The sequence below is a fragment of the Sus scrofa genome, chromosome 13 (assembly GCF_000003025.6).
Source record: "Sus scrofa isolate TJ Tabasco breed Duroc chromosome 13, Sscrofa11.1, whole genome shotgun sequence".
NCBI classification, from domain to species: Eukaryota; Metazoa; Chordata; class Mammalia; order Artiodactyla; family Suidae; genus Sus; species Sus scrofa.
In genome coordinates this window covers 91341946-91359409 of record NC_010455.5, presented here as the reverse complement: position 1 = coordinate 91359409, position 17464 = coordinate 91341946, and the positions used below count along the sequence as shown (strand labels likewise).

The following is a 17464-nucleotide window of genomic DNA, read 5'->3' as shown; positions in this document are numbered from 1 at the left end:
TGTAGTTTTCCTGTGGCCCAGTGGGTTAAGGATCAGGCAGTGTCACTATAGGGGCTTGGGTCACTACTGTGCTGCAGGTCTGATTCCTAGCCCAGGAACTTCCACATGCCTCAGTCACAGCAAAAAAACAAACAAAAAACATGCTGAACATTTTGTAGAAGGCAATCGCATTTATGTCCTCCAACCTGTTGCAGTTGTTACATGTTCATATATATGCACATAAATGCCCAGGAAAGTGTTCCAAAGTATATGGAGCACAATGCACAGAGATCACTGCTCACATATACACAATGAGTGTTTGTAATCTGGTCTGCCCTATTGTGATGCTTTCACAGCAATCCTATGATTGATAAGCAAATTGACGCCAAAAGTTAAATAACTTGTTAAATGTCAAAGACACTAGTCACAGACCGAGAGTCAAATCTAAGCTATCTGGCCCCACAGCAGAGACACGTGCCAAAATGCCCTCTTCTGCGCAGAAGAGTGGGACAGGGTCCGAGCTGTGGGCTGATAGAGAATTCCTGATATCAGGAATGTGTTCATGTACTACGTGTATGAAAATCACAAGAAAAAAATAACTTCTAAGATGAGAACAAAGGAAAGAGGATGAATGGACCCAAAATTCAAAAATCAGAAGGATCCTTCAACTGCCAGCACTGCCCATCTGACCTCATGAACAGGGACCCACCCGCAGTGAGTAAACTAAAATCATTATTAATTCTCCTGCAGATCACCATTAATGGTGCTACCATACATCTGTAATAAAGATATTCCAAACATGAAAAAAAGATTCTCAACACAAGGGGCATTTGTTACACTTTTCTTATCTAGGAGAAGGTGGGCACAAACGAGGTTATGTCTAATTCATTTCTTCTTCATTTGCTCAATAACCCAATGATCTCTAGAAACTAAATGCGGGTCTATTCTTTAACAAATAAAGAAGGAAAAATAATTGGCAACTACATCTGAGAAGCAGGCTTCCTTTAGAAATTAGAAGGTACATGGTGAGACTGCTTGTTATTTTAAAAGAAGAAATGTCTTAGTACACTACATTATAAAACAGTACCATAAAAGGGATGAGAAAAATCAATGACTCATTACTGTAAACAACAGCAAATGAAGAAGACTTGCGATCAGATACTGAATAAAACTCTTCAATAGCTTTTTAATCTGAGACTAAAAGGACATGTTTATAAATGTAATTAATCATTCCTGATCAACATTAAACAAAATGGCCCTATCTGGACAAAACACATTCATATTACAGCACCAATAAATAATATGATAATACGTAGAGTAGTGATATTAGCAAGTCATATGGTTTGCAACCTGAGGCACAGTGCAGAGACCTGGATGAACTTCAAGAGTTGCGTAAGGTAAAAACTGCTCTAAATTTGCTAACAGAACATAATCCTGTTGTACACAGTCATAAATACTATTTCCAACATGCAGAATCCCCATATAAGGTAATACGCCTATGACTTATTAAGTACACACCCAGAAGACTTAGTATTTATTTATTTATTTATTTTTTTTTGTCTTTTTGTTGTTGTTGTTGTTGTTGTTATTGTTGCTATTTCTTGGGCCATCCCTCGGCATATGGAGGTTCCCAGGCTAGGGGTTGAATCGGAGCTGTAGCCACCGGCCTACGCCAGAGCCACAGCAACGCGGGATCCGAGCCGCGTCTGCAACCTACACCACAGCTCACGGCAACGTTAACCCACTGAGCAAGGGCAGGGACCGAACCCGCAACCTCATGGTTCCTAGTCGGATTCGTTAACCACTGCGCCACGACGGGAACTCCAGTATTTAAATATAAATAGTATTCTTACTTAAAAAATCTTTATATGTATATACGAATGTTTCCGTATGTACATTTCCAAAAGATATTTGAGACAGCTGATTTTTGACAGGTAAAAGGGCAGCTTCCTGTCTCACATCCTTAGAACAACGTTGATGGTCTTTAGGTCTCACGACATCAAAGAAACAAAACATACACCAAGAAAGCAGAAAAGACTTGCCATTTTTTGTTCTTTTCTTCTTTAAAGCAGCAGTTAAAAATAGCACAACTCTAAGTTCTGAGTAGGGAAAGGAGGTAGATAAAAAATTAAAACAATTCCTCTGCGTATTTAAATCAACTGCCATTAATTCGCACTGTGCCAAAAATTAATTTAACTCTCAGTTAGTTCATCAACATTCCAACAATAAGTAAAAAAGTTCTGAGAAATACGTAATTGCATGATAACAGAAGTCATTTTATGAGATGAATTAGAACCACAAAGTAACCCCTCCAAAGTCCTTGAAAAGTGCCATGTCTTTCATATGGAAAGTAACTAAAACACCAGCCTTAATTTCCAAGAGTCATCGCTGTATAATACAATAAATTTGACTGCTTGCCTCTTTAGGGTGAATGAAGGAAACAGACAGAGGAAAAGAAGAAAAATATAAATTTCTAAAACATGGAGCTAGGTTCCTCTCACTTGATAACCAAAGCTGCCCAGCCAAGAACTTAATTGGCATTTACTTGGTGTTTACCATATGCCACCATATGAAGCAGATCCTACTAGTAAGGCTTAGACAATTTTCTCATCCTACCAAAACCTTGGTTTCCTCATCTGTGAAGTAGAATATTTTAAAAAACTCTCCTATCTTCTTTTTTTTAGGGCCACACCTATAGCATATGGACGGTCCCAAGCTGGGGTTGAATCTGTGCTGCAGCTGCCAGCCTACACCACAGCTACAGCAACTCAGGATCCAAGCCACATCTGCAACCTACACCACAGTTCACAGCAACACCAGATCCTCATACCCACTGAGCAAGGCCAGGGATCAAACCTGCATCCTCAAAGATACTAGTTGGTTCACAACACGCTGAGCCATAACATGAACTCCCAAAAAAATCTCTTTTTAAACGTGTGTCTCATCAGCCAGGGAAAATTTCTTGAAACAAGGCCTAGTGCTAGGAAGTACTCAAGGAAAGGCTGAAGAAGGAAAAAACAAACTCAAAGGCCCACCCATGATAGAAATGGACTCATTACTGGCCCTTCTCAATCACAGCAAAGTCTAAATGTCTGGACATACCACTTTCTCCCTCAACCATGTTAATATAACTGCCCTTTTACTAATAGAGTTATTTTAAGAAAGAAGAAAACAGTTGTAAAAGGTTAGCAAGGCTTCCTCTGGTGTCCAGCGGGGAAATGAGTAACACGAGGCCTAAGAAGCTCAGGCGGGGCCGTGATCGGCATTAATAACTCCACAGGCACCACAATGGGAAGACACTTATGGGTGCTTTCCTAGTTTCCTTGACTTCTGCCTCATTTGACCCTCTTATCTTGAGTCCCATTTTAAAGAGTGACTTTTTTGGAGTTCCCATTGTGGTGCAGTGGAAACGAATCTGACTAGCATCCATGAAGATGCAGGTTCTATCCCAGACTTCGCTCAGTGGGTTAAAGATCTGTATTATTGCTGTGGCTATGGTGTAGGCCAGCAGCTACAGTTCTGATTCGAACCCTTGCCTGGGAATCTTCATATGCCTGGGGTATAGCCCTTAAAAAAAAAAAAAAAGCAATAAAAATAAAATGACTTCTTTTTTTCTTAAACATGTTTAAAAAGAACAGAAAAGACCTAAGCACTGAAATGAGGGTGATCGCTCTTACAACATGGTAGCAGCCAGCGGGCCTGGGGTGGGCCAGTCCCATCCAACCGCCCCCTACTGGGGGTAAAGCCTCTGTGAAAATCTGAGAAAGTAAAACGTCTGATAGGTCCAGGCTGTGCTTTATGGATTACCAGACTGTGTGATATGTATGTGTGTCCCCACAGTAGTCCGAAGGGAACCAAAGGATCACATTCCTGCCATCTCTCCAGGGTCTCACTGCCTTCCTAAACCCATCAGTCAGGAAGGGTAGCAGTTAGTGTTTACTGAGAACCATTTAAAGCCAGGCACTATTAATTTTGAAATGCTTTATCCATATAGTTTCCTGCCATTTCCACATCAGGAGATAGGATGCCCCATGCACAAAGGAAGAAACTGAGACTCATCCAGGTGACTGAATCGTCTGTAACACCACCAAGAAATGCACTAACCTGCTGACTTGCCTGCCAAGACCTCTCCTGTCAGCTGCCCTCCCACTTCCACCTGCACAGATCCTCTTATACATCTGGACCTGATCCACTGGTAAAACTGACATATTACACAGAGCTCATCCCTGCCTTCACCCCAACCCTTCCGAGGCAAATCTTTCAGAAGGGTTGCCCCTTCCAGTTCAAGGACCCAGTCATTTTTTTTTTTTTCTTCCTTTTTACGGTTGCACCTGCAGCATGTGGAAGTTCTCAGGCTAGGGATCCAATCAGAGCTAGAGCTGCTGGCCTACACCACAGCTACAGCAACGCTGTGGGATCCGAGCCACACCTTCGACCTACACCACAGCTCACAGTAATCCCGGATGCTTAACCCACTGAGTGAAGCCAGGGATCGAATCCTCATCTTCATCAATACTAGTCGGTTCATTGCTCTGAGCGACAACAGGAACTCCCCAGATGCTTTTTTAAGAGCCTCCAAAAACCAATTCAGTGAACATCTCTGGAAGACACATTAGGCCCAGCTCAATGCTGGAGGCAGTGAAGAAACTGAGGTTTGGCCTGGCGGATCATGTGGTCAGAGTTCCCCGGCCACAATGGTGTAGAGCTAGTCTGGCCTTGGAGGCCTGGGCCAGAGTGGAAGAAAGGCCTGCTCCGGACTTTCCAGTCAAAAATCTCACATGAACTCATTGCACCTGTCCAGGGAGTACTCTGTGAATGGTCTATGCAGAAAATAAATGCAAACAATAAACAGTCGGTATTCTGGTGTCTGGTGTGTGGTGGCTGGGATCTGCCGTCAGGGAAAGAGGAAATGCACACCTGCCACTGTTTGGGCACACACTGTTACCAGCACAGTTGGGCTGGCCTTTCCCTTTGTTACTCAGGAGAAAGTCTGCCTCCTCCAGCACCAGAGGGAGAAGTGAAAAGGCAGCTCTTCCTGCTTCCTTTCAACTTTCCCTTCTATCCATGCCCCTGGGGAGCACCCAAAGCCACAGCTGCTTCCTCCCTCCTGCCCAGCACAGCACAAACCAGGAGAGAAGCCAAGCAGAAGGAAGTGGTCTGGGGCTCTGGAAGGTGGAGGGGGCACCTCCCTGGCTTGCTGCTCAGAGAGGAGGTCAGCAAGGTGACCCCTGCCTGTGGGTCCCAGGCAACAGACTCAGGCAGGGATTGGAATCCGGAGGTCCCCACGGCCCCCACTGTAAGGCCCCCATGAGGATTCTGGGCTTCTCTGCCTCTAGTACGCAGAGTAGACATGGTTCTGAAACACTGAACGGGCCAATCGTGAGTGAGTGCTGCATAAGACACTCCCAGGAGCTGGAGAGTGACAGGCATCTGAGTGGACATGGCCCACAGACACACTGCTTGGCTGGCAGAGTGGTTTAAGACTGGGAAAGCTGACATTCAAGTTCTCCTGAAATTCTGGAAGGTCAGGCAACAGTGGGTCTGCAAACCAAGCAGAAGCCAAGAAAGGCTACCCGGTGCAGAAAGGGCAGCCCCCTTTCCCAGTGACCTTGGCCTCACCCTCTGGGGGAACTGTATACAGCAGCCCACCTCTAGTTTATATCGCCTGCCTGGCCACTGGTGACAGGAGTCTCTGAGCCCCATTCTAAGTGTTATAGACTTTGATATCTCACATATACTGAATGGAAACCCAAGTAGCATAAATCTAGAATAAGTAAACATCGAGGATGTTGAGATGTATACTTTCTACCTTACCCATCACTTGGAAGCAGTAGCTGGCTCGGGGGGGGGGGGGCAGGTAATGGAATAACATTCTCCATGGCTAGCTGTGAACGCATGCCTGGCACACCCCACAGGGGGCACACTGCCAGCTCCTATTCTCACGCTGGCCACAGTCCAACCACAGGGCAGGACCAAGCCCTCAAATGCCTTCATGCCCATGCATAATGGTTTTAGCAGGCTTTCACCAAATACCGAGAATGATCACACACACCAGCCTGAACCTTAGATTTCTGAGTCCTCTAGACAGCTGCTTTCCCCACTCCCTATCCAGAGAAAAGGGAACCCAGGGGTAAAGGTCAAATTTCCCAAACAGACGTGGGAAGCACTCTGCAGTCTGGGGCCCAAGCATACCTAAACATGTCTTCAGCAAGCACAAACCTCAACCTTATTGCAACTGCAGGGGTTGGTCAGTTTTTCTACTACCTACTGTGTTGTCTAAGTCCTAACACAAATTATGAAACCAAAAAAGGGGAAGTGCATTAAAAAGAAGTGAGCTGTTTCTGAATCCTAACCACACCACTTTATAGAACTCCTTATCAGAGAATTATGCCCTCAGACTGGTTCTTCCACAATAATACTAATAATGCTTGCCACGTTATTATCATTAACAGTAACAATTCTTTAAGACTTACGTATATAGGGCTTTAGAATTCTCAAAGTGCTCATGTCTCCTTAGAGATAGAGAGGGCAAGTATGTGTTCTATGCCAATGTGACAAGAAAGGACACTTAGGCACGAGTAACTTGTCTGTAACCTGCTCAAAATCGAATGACTGATTAGGAATCAAAACAGCTCTGCAGCTCATAAGCGAATTCCAGAAATATTGTAAAAATTACTTATGTTAAATATTTCAGAAAGATATGTCCAGTTACTCTTCCTGACAGATTAAGAAAAGGTGACCAGTCTGAATTACAGGTTTAAAAATGTGGTTTTTGTCTTACTCATAAAAAGGCATAGTAACCACAAAGCAACCACTCACTTACATCAAATCTTTCCAGAGTTGAGTCAACATTCAATATAATTACTCTTGAATGGGCTACACGGACATTTTCTCCAGTGAAGTCTGTGACTAGAGCACCGAGGACTCTCAGCCCTGGGCACATGGCGCCCTCTAGTGGCAAACACCTCCCTGCAGCCCCGGCCGAGAAGTTCTTTTAAAGGAGCTTTGAACAGTGAGCTCCAAACAATGCTTAAACCCTCTCAGCTTAGTTTGCTATTTTTCTTTTAGTAAATACTCTCAATCTACACATATTGAGTTATACCTTCTGTGCCTAAAATACCATAATAATGATGATCGTTATAAAACCTAGACACAACAGAACTGCTTACAGTGTAAAATATTTTTTTGAAATGTTATCTAAATATAAATTCTAATACTTTCTTCTTGCCCTCCCCCAATGTCTCATCTCAAGCACCCACTTTGAGGGCAACTGTGCCTTAGAGAGAACCTCACAGTGGGATTTTATTCAAAAATATCAGATCTGGTTTCTGCCCCTGACACTCATCGTTTTCCTTTTGGGGTGCTGGTAAGCAACTTCAGTCTCGGTGGGTGAATGAAGCAAATAATCCTAAAGTTGGCCAGTTCATCCACTAGGAAGTTAAACAGCCAGGTCAAATGTAAACTGAAGTGGCTTTGGTGGACCTCTCACCAGGGTACCATGCTGCCTTGACTGCACACTTAGTGTAAGGAGCTTAGCAGTCCAAGGGGACACCTTGAATTCTGGGTGCCCCTACTGTCCTTCCAGATATCTCGCATTTACGTATTAAGAAATCTTCATGCTCTTGAGGCCTTTTATCTAAGCAAGTCTCTATTACAAACAGACTGTAAGGTTTCTACCCCTAAAGAACACAGCAACACACTAATCTGCATCAATACACAAAGAATTAGGTAGGCTTATAATCAATGAACTCAACAGAAATACAAAGCATTTCTACTGAGACTCACCATAAGAAAACACATTCAGAGTCTGTACCTCACTCAACATCCTGATCTCCTATTTGGCATCAACACTCTCGAACCTCATCTTTTTTTTTTTTTTTCTGATTTTTTTAAATTGAAGTGTAGTTAATTTACAATGTTTTGTTAGTTTCAAGTGTACAGCAAAGTGATTCAGATATATAGATAGATAATCTTGAACCTTATCTTTGAGAAGCAAGGTGCTAACTTACAAATTATCTTAAAAAGAATAACCTGGAACAAGTTCACAACAGGCTCACATAAAGGTAGAAGGAATGGTTTGGGGCGGTCATTTTATCTTTTCTTTCCACCTATGCATTCCCGAAGGCCAGTATGAAAATCAAAGACAGTTTAAATCAGTTAATGGAGTTCCCCAGTGGCTCACTGTCACTGCCATGAATCTGGTTACTGCTGTGGTGTGGGTTTGATCCCTGGCCTAGGAACTTCCACTTGCCAGGGGGTGTGGCTGAAAAGAAAAATCAGTTAACTCTACAGTGTTCCTTTATGCAGTACAGGGAAATATAGCCATTTGTTGCAAGACATGTTTTTATAATATTTTCTTAGCCTCTTTGCTGAAAACTCCATCTTGTCCTTCCTTACTTTGTCCGTCTTCCTGCTTGAGAAACAGTCACGGTGATGGTAAATGACTTAAGCTTAAGAACAAAAACCTAAGGGCATGGCTTATTCACGGGGTCAGCTGAATGAGGACATAATATAATGGTCTAGGCACACTGGGCCTGTGCAGATTGGCACACCATTTGCACAAGCACGATATGTCCTCTAAATAAGAGAAAGAGAAACCTCATGACCAAGTGGTTTATGAGTGGTCATTAACAGAACATGCTTTAGAAAAGAGAACCAAGGTGCAACCTATGCACACAGGGTCACCACAAATAGGCATGCCCTTTACAGAAGCCCAGTGAGGATTCTCTGAAATGTTATGCATAGATAGCTAACTAAAACGCTAATGATTCTTAAATGCCTAAAGTTTATAGTAAAAAGTTTAACTATTTACCAGCTAAGTGACTTTTAAAATAATAAGAAAAAAACCTATATCCTGCACCTACAACCCCCTTTTCTCTTGAAGTAATCCTCAAGAGCACAATAAAAGCAGTGTGGTTTCTTGAGGCAGGGCTCTTGGTCCCTGAGACCTTGAGTCCCCCGGTTCCCACCTTTACTTAAGATAAATGTCTCTGTGTCTTGTTTTATGTTAACTTTTTTTCCTTAAGTTCCATAGCACCTGTTCTTCAGCCCATCCTGCTGAGCTGGTCTCAGCAGCCATTATTTTGTAATAACCTTAAAAGGAGAATAATCTATAAAAATACTAAATCACTGTGCTGTACACCTGAAACTAACATTAGCAATCAACTCTACTTCAATAAATAAATAAATAAATAAATGTTCCTTCAAAAATGGGTACCATATGTGTTAAAACTTATTACCTCTGCATTCTTGGTGCCTAGCACAACTAGGATACACCATACATACTTTCCATTGTAAAAAGAAGAGAAACTTAAAAAAATTTTTTTTGATTATAGTTGATTTACAATGTTATGACGATTTCTGCTGTGCAGTGACCCAGTCATACACGTGCGCGCGCGCACACATACACACACACATATATACATATTCTCTTTTTTTGTTACATTGTTTTTAATCATGGTCTATCCCAAGGATTAGCTATAGAAGAGAAACTTTTTATTTCTCCCAAAATAAGGCTGAGAAAGTACTACTGAAAATTCTATGTTAACAGAACAGTTCAATAATGAAACACTTCTACGAAAGCATAAGAAAAAAAAATATGATGGTTAATTTTATTTCATTAACATGATTAGGTTATGGTACCCAGTTTTCTGGTCAAACTCTAGTCTAGATACTGCTGTAAAGGTGGTTTTCTTTTTTTAATGTGAATAACTTTTTTTTTTTTTTTTTATGGCTACACCCATGGCATACGGAGGTTCCCAGGCTAGGGGTCAAATTGGAGCTGTAGCCACCAGTCTATACCACAGCCACAGTAATAATGGATCTCAGCCATGTCTGGAACCTACAGCACAGCTCACAGCAACACCAGATCTTTAACCCACTGAGCGAGGCCAGGGATCAAACCCACAACCTCATGGTTACTAGTTGGATTTATTTCTGCTGAGCCACTGTGGGAATTCCATGAATAACATTTTAATCAGTAAACTTTGAGTAAAGCTGATCATCCTCCATAATGTGGGTGGGCCTCATCCAATCAGTTGAAGGCCTTAAGCGAAAACATAGGTTTCCCTCCCTGCTCTCCCCCATACCTCCTCAAGGCTGAGGAAGAAGGAATTTGCCTCCAGATTCAAGCTGCAACATCAACTTTCCCTAGGTCTCCAGCCTTCCCTGCACATTTCAGACTTGCCAGTCCCCACGATCATGTAACCAATTCCTTAAAATAAACTTCTCTCTTGTTTTCATTCATATATATGTAATGTTTTCATTGTTTTCATTCATATATATGTAATGTTTTCCCCTACTGGTTCTGTTTCTCTGGAGAATTCTAATATATTGTCCATGGATTTTTTTCAAAGACCATGACCACAAGTATTCATTCACTGCTTTCTGATATGCTAAATATTAAAATATATTCCCAAGTTAAAGCCAAACATATAGATATATAAAGTCCAATCACTAGATGAAGGATATTCTGCTAAAACTAAAAGTGGGGAGTGATGGATGGTAAAAGGACTAAGAAAAAAATTTTTCAATCAATATACTTAGACTTGGATTTCTCACTGTGGCTCAGTGAAAAAGAATCTAACATCCATGAGGATACAGGTTCGATCCCTGGCCTTACTCAGTGGGGTTAAGGATCCAGCGTTGTCGTGAGCTGTGGTGTGGTCGCAGATGGGGCTCAGATCCTGCATTGCTGTGGCTGTGGTGTAGGCCAGCAGTTACAGCCCGAATTTAGCCCCTAGCCTGGGAACCTCCATATGCCCCAGGTACGGCCCCAAAAAGACAAATGTACATATGTACATACACATTGACCAGTCCAATGGACATTTCATTTTAATAATGGCAGGTTATTTTAGTCCAACAATGGAATGACTTCAGGATATAGATGCCTTCACAAGATATTATACTTCATAGAAAAGGGTCTGCCAGAATTCACTGAATAAAAAAGAAAATATGCAAAGAAAATAGAAAATGAAAAGAAGAAAAGAAATATTAACTACCTCTTGATTATCTTTGTTTTGGTTTGCCCAGAAAATCTTATGATAAAGTGTTTCCATTGAATTGCTGGAATCAGTTCGGTCAAAACAGTGTCGATCCAACACCTCCAACGTGTGCAAAACCCGACTAATGGTCACCCCTGGATGCGGAAAGTAAGCAGGCAGTTAAAGAAGCCAAACACAGCCAGAACAGCATAGTGTGAAATCATCACCCTTTGGCACAAAGGGAATTTAAGACATTTATCATTCTTAGCATAAAAGAATTGCCAACAAAACCAAACCGGACATTCTAGACAGCCAGGATCTAAAAGGGGTAGACTGAAGAATGTCCTCAAAATTCACGAGGTAGCCCTGCCCAAAAGATCCTTATTCAGTATGAGGACTGATTTGGAAGAATCAGAAACACGACAAAAAGTCTAGCATTCAAAAGCGCCCCTTCTGTTGCGTTCTGTACCTGCTGTTGACTCTTGGCACTTGTCAAAAGACCACCGAACTTCGACTGCACGGCCTCTTTGTTTTATCTGCTGTTCTACCTCATAAATCCTTGCTCGAACCTGAAAGATAATCGCTTCCAATTAACTTGTGCTTGGAAAGCCACGGTGGCTGTCTAAATCATGTCAGGTTTTTCCACATGAGCAGAGCACCCCTACAGTGAATTACAATATTGACTGCATTGCAGGAAATTCAGCCTGTTGCTCAAGAAGTGCATTTTAAAATTTACAAGTGCTGATCCAATGCCAGTTTTCAATAAAAAATGCTGACAAAAAAATAAATGCTTATCAAAACAATCTTTACAGTGAAATAGTTTTAGGAAACTATACAGAAAGGCGAAAGTTCTAAAGCATCACCTTTGAGCCATTTTGCTATGTATGAAAGCAACTAGCCACATTTTACTAATTCAAGAAAACTACTTTGTTAAAAAAAATAGCTCTTATTCTAAATACTAGTCACGATCTTATAGTTCAAGTTTCCTCAGTCTTTGAATCAAATAACTCATCACTAATAAAAACACACAATGGTTACTAAATACCTAGACTACTAACTCTGTAATACAGGACTATACTAAGATCTAGACTACTAATTCCATAGTATAATATTGTACTAATATATACTACTAATACTACAGTACTATAGTATATTATACTATATATACTATTATACTATTATTATAGTACATATACTATAGTATCGTGTGGTATTGTATTATAGTATATATACTATATATAGTATAGCATATATTATACTAGTATACTATATACACTAGTATATTATTAGTATACTACTAATGATGTAGTATATTACTATAGTGTAATACTGTACTAATATATAAACTACTAACTCTGGGTGTTGTGGTCGTGTGTTATAACCACCATCATAATATTGACTGTTATGGGGCGGAACTCTCTGCAAGGACGGCCCAGCAAGGGGGTGAGAAGAAAAGGAGCAACGTGAAGAACTTCTATGGTTCAAAGAGGCTACATCCTTCCCCAAGATCTAACCTGAAGAAAGGGGGGCAGAGCTGGGAATGGTCCCTGACAATCTAAGGTTGCTGAAATCTAGGTTTGGCCCAGTGCGCCGTGATGCCTCTCAAGAATGAAAAGAACCACCAAACCACCATAACGAAAGGCTACCTGCTGGTTGAAAGCCGTGTTCCCGCCTGGCATGGGGAGGCTGGAGGGGGCTACTTGCAGCAGATCCAAAGGCGAGCCTGGGTTCGCGCTCTTATTGTCGTTTGTGGAATAATTCCACACCAAGGCACTTGGGCAACAGAGAGTAACAGTCTGGAAATAAAGCAAGAAACTCTTGATTAAACAACAGCTAAAGGGTAAAAAGTGACACCTTGTTATAACTAAATTATAGCTTCTTACCACTAAGTTTAAAATGTGATTATCTTACCCCATTCTCAAATAACAGGACAAAACTAAGAATTATTCATTTGAAGAGGAGGGAACACACCTACTGAGGAATTAAGGAATGCTATAATTTATAAACTAAATTCCAGCACGAGAAACCTAGAAAAGTTGGTAAAAATGCAGTAATCACCACTTAAAAACTGTCACTTAAAACAAGTATATCCATGCAATTAAAAAAAAAAAATGAGTGAATCAGAATATATAGTAATTCCTAAGGCTGTAAAATCTAAAGAGGAACTTTTTTTTTAATCTCTCAAATAATGGTGCAGTGAGTTGCCTCATAAATGCTGGACAGGCAGTAACCTTGGATCCCGGGGTGGCAAATTTTTCTATAAAAAGCCAGTTAGTAAATGTCTCAAGCCCTTCAGGTCACCCACAGTTCCTGTCACATACTCTTTCTTTTTTTATTTAATAAAGCATTGAAAATGGAAAATCTATTCTTAGCTTGTGGGCTGGCCTTGACCCACAGGCTGCTGCATGCCTACCCTAACCTTGGACCCTTGTAGATAACTTTTTATTCAACCAGCTTGTACACAGTACTTTCTGTGACCGTCTTACTTATCCATCCCAGCCCATGAGGTAGGAGTGGGGTTCCCCAGCTGTACCAAAGAGGGATGTGAGCCATGGGAGACGGGCAAGGCAGTGCAAGGCGACCTCAGCACCCAGGCCTGGAACCACTGCCTCCTAAAGGCAGAATGACTCTTATGGCTGCCATTTAATTAAACACTTACTCTGCGCTGCACATGGTTCTGGAAACTTTTAGCCATCACTGCCTTAACGCTTTATGATAAGGAAGTAGAACTGTCACCATCCCCCATCCACACATGGGGAAGCAGAGGCTCAAGGTTAAAGTTACCATGTGGCAGAGAGGAGACTGAGGTCAGGGCTGTAATGATTCTAAAGAAGAAGTCTTCCCCATGACGCTATGGGGCCACCTGACCACAAACCATATCAGCTTAGAAGATGGATGCAATAGTTCTTTTCTAAAAAGCAAAATTATGTATTAAAAAACTAGACTCTGAGGTCCTGGAGATACCTTCATTGAAACCAGCTGGCAGAGATGAACATGAGTCCCTGAGCCCCACCAGTGCATCTGTCTCTGCTGGCCCAAATCCCCATCTCCTTCCTCCCATCCATGAGCAGGTGTGGTTCTCAACTCCTACTGTTCTCGATTCCAGAACCTCCAATACCCAGGGCACTAATCCATCAAACACCCTCCACTCCTCAGCTCAGACTCACCCCCTCTCAGTTTACTCTGAGCTTGGAAATATGTTCAAGTCTGCCCAGCAAAAAATAAAGAAATTTATTTTTTTTAAATCCCCACTCATCTAGCAGTAACTTCTATCTCTTCCCTTCACAGGCATATTTCTCAAAAGAGGTAGCATTATTTTTCCTCATTCTTCATTGTTCCTCAAAGCCCCTTAATATGGCTTCTCACTCACTTCCACTGATCAACTGTGACCACCACGTGGTCAAAGACAGTCTCGAAGTTCCCATCGTGGCTCAGTGGTTAACAAATCCAACTAGGAACCATGAGGTTGCAGGTTCAACCCCTGGCCTCGCTCAGTGGGTTGAGGATCCAGCGTTGCCCTGAGCTGTGGTGTAGGTTGCAGCCTGGTCTTGGATCCCGCGTTACTATGGCTGTGGCGTAGGCCAGTGGCTACAGCTCTGATTCAACCCCTAGCCTGGGAACCTCCATGTGCTGTGGGTACGGCCTTAGAAAAGACAAAAAAAAAAAAAAAAAAAAAAAAGACAGTCTCAGCCATTTGCTTATAAGATCACCCCAATCTACTGGACACCACCCACTACTAACTTCTCCTGGAAACTTCCTGCAGGACCTGGAGAAGCCGTCCAGCATGGTGGTTAAGAGTGTGGACTCTGCATCCAGACTGGGTGAGATTTCCAGCTTTGCCCCTTATTTTCTGTGTGACCTATGCCACCTTTTCATTACTCGTGTTCCACCGGATGGTTCTGAGAACTAAAGGACTCAAGGTATGCCAAAACTTAGCACAGTGGCCAGCACACACTAAATGCTACAAATACGATGATAATCAAATGATGACAATATTATTCTCATCGTCTTTGGTTCTGTACAACACTCTCGCCGGTTCTTCTCTCTCCAGTCTGGCCACTTTCCTGGTCACCTCTGTGACCTTCTCCTCTACTACCTCTTAACCACTTGTGCCCCAGACTCCACAGGTCAGCTCTCACTACTTTTTAGGTAATCACCCCCTCCCGAGATCCTGACCAGCCTGGTGGCCCTGAGTGTCCCACATCTGGCCCCGTCTGCCCTCACCTTCAGAATCAGACACATAAGCACCTCTTGGACAGACCCACCTGGAGATCCCAAGGGATAAAACAGTCCAAACTCACCTAGACTCTTCCAAACTGACTTCTTGCCTCATCTCTCTTTCTCCCTACCTTCCCACTCCCCTAATTCTTCCCTGTTCTGTGGCCAAAACAATCTAATGAAGCCACACAACTGACCACGTAAAACCCTCCATTGACATCCTAATCATACGGCACACAGGGGCCCCTCTGGGCCCTGATCCCCAACAGAGTTCACACTTTACGTTCCATTAAAACCAATCTGCCAACGAGATGGCTGATCCACCCTCTGGGCCTCCTCCCGCGCTGTTCCCTCTGCCTCAAACACTCTGATCACTTTTTTATCTTTTAACCCATATTACACGAGCTAGTCAGGACCATGTCCTTCAGAGAACCCCCCTAAATTCCCAGTTGGACTACAAATTCCACTTCTCTGCTCCCTCAGCCCCCTGAGTGTCCCTCCAAGGGGACAAGGCAGCCCCCTGTCACAGCACAGGGGAATTGCCCTTTAGGAGCCTGTTCCATCCTCCTGACAAGAGTGGAGACCATGCTCCATGGCCAGCCCTGTCCCAAAGCCCCTCCATAACGAGGACACATAAGGAGCCCAAGAAACATGACCCAACCCTGACCTCTGAGCTCCTCGAGGGCAGGACCGTCTCTCACACCCCAGAAGCATCAGCCAGCAGCCTACACACTCCCTGAAATCCAAGCATAGGACACCTGGCAGATGAGCAGAGCCTGGTAAGCTTTTTGAATGTTAAAAAAACAGAGGGAGAAGGCAACCAAGTAAAGTGCGGACTGAGGAAGTTACAGAATGCTGTCTGGAGAAGCTGTCTTTCCCCAAGACCAGTAATGCAGCCGACCTATTTTGCGGGTTCCCTGAACGACTTCTAATCGCAGAACTACCTAACAGACCTAATAAAAAACAACCACTATATCCCTCTGCTAGAAGAAGCAATAAACAATTCCCCTGGCTTGATCCAACATAGGGAGATGAAAACAGGAAACTTCAATCTATCACCTACTTGGAAAGAATTAGAATTGTGACATGAAAGTTGAAGATGCAAGGTTCCCATTGCGGTGCAGCAGAAATGAATCCAACTAGTAACCATGAGGTTGCAGGTTCGATCCCTGGCCTCACTCAGTGGGTTAAAGAACTTTCATTGCCAGGAGCTGTGGTGTAGGTCAGAGACACGGCTCGGATTCCTCGTTGCTATGGTTGTTGCATAGGCTAGGAGCTATAGCTCCAAATCAAACCCTAGCCTGGGAACCTCCATTATGCCATGCGTCTGGCCCTTTAAAAAAAAGTTGAGGATGCAACTCCCGGAGTTCCCTGATGGCCTAGTGGTTAAAGGATCCAACCAGTGTTGTCACTACTGTGGCACAAGTTTGATCCCTGGCCCAGGAACTTCCTCATGCTGCCAGCATGGCTAAAAAAATAAATAAGATGCAATTCCCAACTCAATTGTCTCCTGCACTGCATGTTCCCATAAAAGAGGATGGGCCAGGACTTACCTGCAACATACAACTGAGTCCATAAACCAAGGGGCCGTGCTGTGCACAGGAAAGAAAGTCAGAGAAGGCCAGCTGCACGGGGCTCATGCCGGGGCCGGGGGGGCCGGGGCTGGGGGCCCCGATGCTTGCGTTGTTTGGTCCTATCATCACGTGGGGCGAGTGGGCAGCGAGGAGGCCGGGGCTGTCGCTCAGCAGCAAGGCAAGACGCCGGGCACAGAAGTAGGCGAGACGCCGGGACAGGTAAGCCGACTGGACAAACTCATCTGAATACTGAGAAGCACAAGGACAGAGACCTCAGCCCCATCTTGGGCTACTCCATGAGGCAGCTACTGTCACAGAGGCTTTTCCTCATGAAAAAAAATAAACAAACAAACAAACAAAACTTCAAAGGTACTGTCCGATGGGAATATAATGTAAGCTACATACATAATTTTAAACTTTCTAGTAGCCATCTAAAAAAAAAAAAAAAAAAAAAATCACAGCCAAAATTAAGAGAATGACATATTTGGCTTATTATAACTAAATCTAAAACACTATCATTTTAAAAGTTCTCTGGTGGCCTAGTGGTTAGGATTTAGCACTTCCAACATGCACGACCAGGGTTCAATCCCTGGTCTGGGAACTGAGCCCCCACATCAAGCTGCTGCATGCCGCAGTAAAAAAAAACAAAAACCGCTATCATTTCAACGTGGTATCAACAACATGGACAGCATTAATGAGATGTTATCCGCT

General features: G+C 43.0%; 1 protein-coding gene across 11 annotated transcripts in view; it reads right to left on the bottom strand.

Moving 5' to 3' along the window:
* The window catches only part of MED12L (mediator complex subunit 12 like), a 354280-nt gene that overhangs the window by 266458 nt on the left and 70358 nt on the right, over nt 1-17464 (bottom strand). For 10 of the 11 annotated variants that reach the window (XM_021069608.1, XM_021069614.1, XM_021069607.1 and 7 more), the window contains 4 exons: nt 16733-17002; nt 12608-12757; nt 11431-11530; nt 10980-11116 (listed from right to left, as the gene is read on the bottom strand). In XM_021069608.1, coding sequence (XP_020925267.1) covers nt 10980-11116; nt 11431-11530; nt 12608-12757; nt 16733-17002 — 657 coding nt within the window. The remainder of the gene's footprint in view (nt 1-10979; nt 11117-11430; nt 11531-12607; nt 12758-16732; nt 17003-17464) is intronic. The other variant, XM_021069617.1, reaches the window with a different exon arrangement.